This window comes from Triticum urartu, chromosome 6A, assembly GCF_056163025.1.
Source record: "Triticum urartu cultivar PI428250 chromosome 6A, HENAU_Tu73, whole genome shotgun sequence".
Lineage (NCBI taxonomy): Eukaryota > Viridiplantae > Streptophyta > Magnoliopsida > Poales > Poaceae > Triticum > Triticum urartu.
Genome location: NC_141878.1, coordinates 577,314,362 through 577,321,903, shown reverse-complemented (window position 1 = coordinate 577,321,903; position 7,542 = coordinate 577,314,362). Strand labels below are relative to the sequence as shown.

The following is a 7,542-nucleotide window of genomic DNA, read 5'->3' as shown; positions in this document are numbered from 1 at the left end:
ACGTTGTGACGTTTGGTAGCACCCAAAGTGTTCCTCCGGCAAACGGGAGTTGCATAATCTCATAGTCATAGGAACATGTATAAGTCATGAAGAAAGCAATAGCAACATACTAAACGATCGGGTGCTAAGCTAATGGAATGGGTCATGTCAATCAGATCATTCAACTAATGATGTGATCTCGTTAATCAAATAACAACTCTTTTGTCCATGGTTAGGAAACATAATCATCTTTGATTAACGAGCTAGTCAAGTAGAGGCATACTAGTGACACTCTGTTTGTCTATGTATTCACACATGTATTATGTTTCCGGTTAATACAATTCTAGCATGAATAATAAACATTTATCATGATATAAGGAAATAAATAATAACTTTATTATTGCCTCTAGGGCATATTTCCTTCAGGTGGTGGTGGCGGATCTTGTCCAGGTGGCAGTGGCGGTAGCTACAACAACGGCGGCGGCGGCCACAACGGCGGCGGCGGCTACAACAATTCTGGCTACAATTCTAGCGGCTACAACAGCAACAATGGTGGCAGCAGCCACTATGGTGGTGGTGGTGGCGGTGGCCATTATCACCAGGGAAACAACAGCGGCGGCTACCCTCCTCGACGCAACAGCAGAGGGCGCAACAACTTTCAGGGGTATGAAGGTCGTTGTCAAATTTGCAAAAAAAAACTAACCATATCGCCAAAGATTGTGATTGGCGTTATGCTGATGACGCATCCCAAAAGAAAAAAAGTTGCTGCTGTAGCTGATGCATCATATGGTGTCGATACCAATTGGTACTTAGACACGGGTGCAACCAATCACATCACCGGAGAACTCGACAAGGTGACGATGCAAGAAAAATACCGCGGCCACGATCAAATTTACACCGCAGCAAACGGTGCAGGTATGAAGATTAGTCATATTGGTCAATCAATTATTGAAACTCCACATAAAAATCTAGTTCTGAAAGATATCTTGCATGTACCCAATGCTTCCAAAACTCTTCTTCCCGTCCATCGTATTGCTCTTGATAATAATGTATTTCTTGAGTTTCACCCATTCTTCTTTTTGATCAAGGATCAGGTCACGAAGAGAGTTCTCCATAGGGGTACATGTGTGCAAGGACTCTATGCGCTGCTTCCTCAATATTGTCAGTTCAACAAACAAGTCTATGGTGCCATCAAGCTTTCTGCTGAAAGGTGGCACAGTCATTTAGGTCATCCCTCGTTTGCTACTGTTCATCAAATTCTTAGTAAAAATAAACTCCCGGTTGTTGGTGAGCGAAATTTAGAAACTATTTGTGATTCTTGTCAAAGAGCAAAAAGTCATCAGTTGCCTTATCCTATTTCTACTAGTGTGTCTACTCAGCCATTGCAACTTATTTTCTCTGATGTTTGGGGTCCGGCACCCACCTCCGTTGGTAGAAACTCTTACTATGTGAGTTTCATTGATGATTATAGCAAATACACCTGGATATATCTTCTTAAAAAACGATCTGACGTCTTCCAAGTTTTTCATAACTTTCAAGCACTTGTTGAACGAAAGTTTGATCGCAAAATCCTTGCCGTGCAATCAGACTGGGGTGGTGAATATGAGAAGCTTAATTCTTTTTTTCAAAAGATAGGAATTTCTCATCACGTGTCCTCCCCGCATGCTCATCAACAAAACGGCTCCGCTAAACGAAAACATCGACACATTGTTGAAGTAGGTCTTGCCCTCCTAGCTTCCGCCTCTATGCCTTTAAAATTTTGGGACGAAGCGTTCCTCACGGCAATACATCTTATCAATATGTGGCCTAGTCGCACTATTGACAATGAAACCCCCACTGAACGCCTTCTTCACGTCACACCAGATTGTAATACACTTTGTGTTTTTGGGTGTGCCTGTTGGCCAAACCTTCGTCCCTACAACTCTCGGAAACTTATGTTTCGATCTCAACAGTGCGTCTTTCTTGGTTATAGTGCACAACATAAAGGTGTCAAGTGTCTTGATGTGCCCACCGGTCGTGTGTACATCTCCGGTGATGTTGTGTTTGATGAAACTCTGGGTGTGCCTGTTGGCCAAACCTTCGTCCCTACAACTCTCGGAAACTTATGTTTCGATCTCAACAGTGCGTCTTTCTTGGTTATAGTGCACAACATAAAGGTGTCAAGTGTCTTGATGTGCCCACCGGTTGTGTGTACATCTCCGGTGATGTTGTGTTTGATGAAACTCAATTCCCATTTGCCAAACTTCATCCGAATGCCGGAGCTCTCCTTCGAAAGGAAATACTTCTCCTCCCATCTCATCTTTCCGGCATTACTCCTGTGGAACTCGATGATTGTATTGACTTAAATTTGACTAATTCTTCTAATCTGTCTTCTGAGTCTGCTGCTACAGGTGGAGCATGTGCTGAAAACGGGGTCCAAAACGGTGCAATTTCTGCTGAAAACAGTGCTCCGTTGCGCCATGTAGCTATCGTGATGGAGCCGCTACAATCGTCTTCGGGATCTGCGCTTCCAGTCGTGCCAGTGCCGACAGGATCTGCGCCGGGATCCGCTCCTTCGTCCCATCATGCGCCTGCGCCTGCTCCGCGCCAATCCCGTGCCAGCCCGCATCGGTCTGCGCCTGGGTCCGACCCCGCGGACGCGCTCCACCAACCAACCAGGTTCCCGGCTGAACCTCGGGTCTACACCAGACGGGTCCCATCTGTGGCAACCGCACCAGGCGCGCGCTCCCAGCTGGATTCCGCCCCGCCCGGATCCTCTGTGGCCATCCCGTCTTCTCCTCTGGTTCTGCAGGCCACAGAAGATCCTGTGCCTGGTTCCTCGGGATCGCCAGCCTCGATCCAGGGGGAGATTGCCGATTCTGCTGATGCTGGTGCATCTGGATCTTCAGCGCCAACGCATGCTGTTGCTACACCACCTCGTACACGTCTCCGTGCAGGTGTGATTCAACCTACAAATTATAAAGTTAAATTTGGTTTGGCTGCTTCCACAGGAGAACCCCGCACATATAAGGAAGCTCTCTTGCTGATCCTAGTTGGAAAAAGGCTATGGAGGATGAATATCATGCTCTTCAGAAGAATAACACGTGGCATTTAGTTCCCTCACGGCAAGGTAAAAATGTGATTGACTGCAAATGGGTGTTCAGGATCAAAAGAAGGTCTGATGGCACGATTGATCGTTATAAAGCCAGGCTTGTTGCAAAAGGTTTTAAACAGAGGTATGGCATAGATTATGAAGATACTTTCAGTCCTGTTGTTAAGGCTGCTACCATTCGTCTTGTTCTATCCATTGTTGTGTCTAGAGGATGGAGTCTTAGACAGCTAGACGTGCAGAATGCGTTTCTTCATGATGTTCTGGAAGAGGAAGTGTACATGAAGCAACCTCCTGGGTTTGAGGACAAAAACAAACCGTCTCACATATGCAGGCTTGACAGATCACTCTATGGACTGAAGCAAGCCCCCAGAGCATGGTACTCTAGGTTGAGTACAAAATTGCAACAACTTGGTTTCACTCCTTCAAAATCTGACACATCACTGTTTATTTACAATAAGTCAAACACTTCAGTTTTTGTGCTTATCTATGTTGATGATATTATTGTCACAAGCTCATCTAATGAAGAAGTGACAGCCCTCTTGTCAGATTTGAACTCAGAGTTTGCTCTTAAGGATCTTGGTGACTTGCATTTTTTCCTTAGCATTGAGGTCAAGAGAAACAAAGAAGGTGGTCTACATCTTTCTCAGGAAAAGTATGCTACAGATCTTTTGAGGAGAGCTGGGTTGCGGGGTTGCAAACCTTCCCCAACACCTTTGTCTAGTTCAGACAAACTCACACTTGTTGAAGGAGAACTCTTGAATCAAGAGGATGGCACCAAATACAGAAGTCTGGTGGGTGCGCTTCAGTACTTGACTCTCACCAGGCCTGATATCTCCTTTGCAGTAAACAAGGTTTGTCAGTATCTTCATGCACCAACCACTGCTCATTGGACGGCAGCCAAACGTATACTGAGATATGTGAAAAACACTCCAAGTGTTGGTCTAACCTTCAGTAAGTCACCATCCACTCTTGTTAGTGCCTTCTCTGATTCTAACTGGGCAGGTTGCTTGGATGATAGAAGATCAACTGGTTGGCTTTGCAGTGTTCTTTGGTCCCAACTTGATTTCTTGGTGTGCAAAGAAACAGGCCACGGTTTCCAGATCTAGTACTGAAGCAGAATACAAAGCACTTGCCAATGCAACAGCAGAAATTATTTGGGTGAAGTCTATGCTTAAGGAACTTGGCATATATAACATTCGGACACCTTGTCTTTGGTGTGACAATCTTGGTGCGAGATACTTGTCAGCTAATCCTGTGTTTCATGCACGTACTAAACACATTGAAATTGATTATCACTTTGTGAGGGAAAGAGTTGCCAACAAGGAATTAGACATTCGATTTGTTCACTCGAAGGATCAAGTTGCTGATGGGTTTAAAAAGGCACTAGCTACAAGGCCGTTTGAGGAGTTTAAGCGTAATCTAAACTTGCGCAGTTCAGATTAAGGGAGGGTGTTAAACATGTTAATGTGGAGGCGTCAAGGGTTCCTGTCTTGCGCCTCACACCTGAATATCTAGGGATAGATCTCCTGTCCTATTACAACTCCCTTTATCCCGATCTCCTCTCTCTCTCTTGTATTCTGTCCGGTTACAACAACGGACTGCCTTGTACTTCACGTTTACAATCTATATAAACATCGCGGGCTCCCGATCAGGGGGTTGAGACGCTTCATTATTGCTTTCACATAGCAGATCAATGCTGCCTTACTTATTGAACAACATATAAAGCATCCTTGAGCACTCCCACACGTTTGCTGACAGACCTAGTGATGGTCAACGCCATGGCATGTATGCATGCTCACCCTATTATGTGACGTGATCTCTTCTCACGCAGCGTTGGGAGGAAGGGGCGGGAGCTTGACAAAATGACAATGATCGCAGGTACGAAATGCTATAGGCTTGGAAGACTGGTGCTGGATATCCTTGTTCTGTTTGTCGTGTGTATCCTGCGGTGTATTACCATCTTACTATGAGTTTAATTAGGATGGAATTTAACAAGTGCAAACTTGAAGTTTCACTCACTTTGAGCACAACCTAAGCAGTGTAGTGTCGGGGCAATGTTTATCGATCAGAACGCATATCGATCTTGTTCAAGTCTTTTGATGGGAAATAGCAGGTGTTCTGCTTATGCATTAAGATAGAGGAAAAAGGTCATGTTCAAGTCTTGTTTGTTGTTTTCTGAAATCGTTTGTGCCATGAACAATCATCGTTCTTTCCCTTATCAACAGATCACCACGCCGACGCTTTCTCAACACAAGAAAAAATTGAACTAGATCAAGCAGAGTGTTCACTGTTTTTATTCCATCACAGCATATAGGGTACAGCCGATGCTGCCTTACAATTACTGAACATAGACGGCATCATACTAGCAGATCGATGCTGCCTTACTTATTGAACGAACAATATATATAAAGCATCGTTGAACACTCCGGCACCTTTGCTGACAGACCTAGTGATGGTCAATGCCACGGCATGCATGCATGCTCGCCCTGTGGTGTGAAGTGTGATCTCTTCTTCTCAGGCAGCGTTCGGGGGAAGGGGCGGGAGCTTGAATCCCGGCACAGGCGCGACGAACTTGCCTTCCTCCACGCCTGACAAACATGCAACAGAAATCAAACATGAAGGCAGATCCAGAAATATCTTTATCAGGGATCGACGACAGTAGGTAAATTGGTTACCAAAGATGATGCGGCGGTTCTGTTTGCTCTCCTCTGTCTGCTTCTCTTTCTGTGACCCTTTTTGTCGTACCACCAGAAAATTATCAACGCAATGGCGAAGAGTCCTCTACCTTTGTCCACCAAAGAAATGGCGCCTTGGCGGGCAGTAGAAGCGGTGTCTGATGGCTGCGTGCCAGTGGGCGGCCCTCCCTTGATGCCCATCCAGCCGAGGCTCCTCCGCCGGGCACGCCCGGGGGGCGGTAAGGCGTGTCCATGGGCGAGATCGCCGGCCACAAGGATGAGCAGAACCACAGCCATGAAGGCTGTTTTGGTGGCCATTCTTCTAGCCGTCTCTCTCACTCTTCGGCTCGGACATGGCCGGAGACTACATGTATATATGGCGCGAGTGTTGGTCCATGAGCTAGCTAGCTAGAGGAGACTACTACTAGCAAGCTCAGGGTAGGCCTTTGATGACAGACACGATGAATGCGTAGCAAGTGAAAGGAGGAATCGGTATCTTGTAGATAGGCACCCACTGGGATCCATCACATGCTCGAGAAACACACACGACGGACGGAGGCAGGTTCGACCGCGCCGCACATCGTCATTCGCTCATGGACCGTGCGCCACGAGCTGACCAAATGACGGGCATGCCAGGCAGACCGCATTTCTAATTGTTGCATTTGGCGACAAAATGTCGTCGCGCAAACTCACCTACGGCGACCCGACCGAGCGAAGTTCGCCCAGCCCATCAGCTTAGCCTACACTTGGTTTTCCGGATTTAGGAAGTTTCTAGAAGGTTTTTGTTTCGGTCTTTGATTTTTCTTTTTCCCATTGTTTTCTTTAGAGTCAATTACACTGTTGGTGCTACAACTTGGTGTAAATGGTCATTTTAGTGCTAAAAGTTGTGATGTACTCACTCCGTTCCATATTAGTAGCAAAAACGTTCTTATATTGTGGGATGGAGGGAGTACATCGAAGTGGTGCAAAAACTTGACATTGAAGTACAAATACGGTGCTTATCTCGTTTGTATACGAAGTCGGTGCTGACCAGGCACGTGGGGCCGACTGTCAGCAACTAGACTAGAGAAAAAGGGCATGTAGCCTGATTTTTTCAAAAATGCCCTCGAAATATTTTTTTTCTTTACAAAAAATACAAGTTGAGGTGGGAAATTTTGTAATGGGTCCGCCTGTAACCTAAGAGCGAAAACTAAAACACAACACCTCTCCCGGGCACCGGACAGGGCAAACCACTCAACCCATTACGCCTCTCTGCACAAATTGGATACTCTTTATGTATTTGACCACGGTGCTAGAGGAGGTTAAGGTGTACAATGGTGTTATTTTAGGAGTGACACGTAGGATAAATGATACAGTATGTCTCATCATGTTTTTAGGAATAGCTAGTTATTAAAGATAAGACTAAGAAATGATTCATTGTAGACTTCTTCTTTTTTGTCTTCTTTAAATTACATGCAAGACTTAAAATAAGACTATCTTATCAACCATTGTACATGCCCTAAATGGGATGCAGATCTTCCGGCCCAGTTGGCACTTGTTAGTTAAAAAAATCTGTAGGAAGTATCTAAATTATATTTGCCTTAAGAAATCCAAATTATAATCTCAGTAATAAAAGTAACGCATGAATATTTGTGTTTATAAATACATAAAACAGAATAAATTATTTTTAAACATTGTTCACCTATTAAGTTAAAATACTCATAATAATAATTTACGAATTATATAAATGTCTGCATAATTTATAATAAAAAGATAAATTACAATTTAAAAAATTATTTTAGTTATACAACATTTCAA

General features: G+C 44.7%; 1 protein-coding gene across 1 annotated transcript; it reads right to left on the bottom strand.

Annotated features, from left to right (window-relative positions):
* Nucleotides 1-5,331: 5,331 nt before the first annotated feature.
* LOC125512923 (uncharacterized) lies at nt 5,332-6,104 on the bottom strand. Its single transcript, XM_087530875.1, has 2 exons — nt 5,746-6,104; nt 5,332-5,650 (listed from the first exon to the last, which is right to left on the bottom strand). Exons 1-2 carry the CDS (start codon nt 6,061-6,063, stop codon nt 5,585-5,587), a joined length of 384 nt encoding a protein of 127 aa, XP_087387001.1. The 5' UTR covers nt 6,064-6,104; the 3' UTR covers nt 5,332-5,584.
* Nucleotides 6,105-7,542: the final 1,438 nt, after the last annotated feature.

Coding starts and splice junctions, on each gene's coding strand:
- LOC125512923 (XM_087530875.1), bottom strand. CDS start 6,063: ATGGCCACCAAAACAGCCTTCATGGCTGTGGTTCTGCTCATCCTTGTG. Junction 5,651..5,745: donor GAACCGCCGCATCATCTTTG/GTAACCAATTTA, acceptor TCAGGCGTGGAG/GAAGGCAAGTTCGTCGCGCC.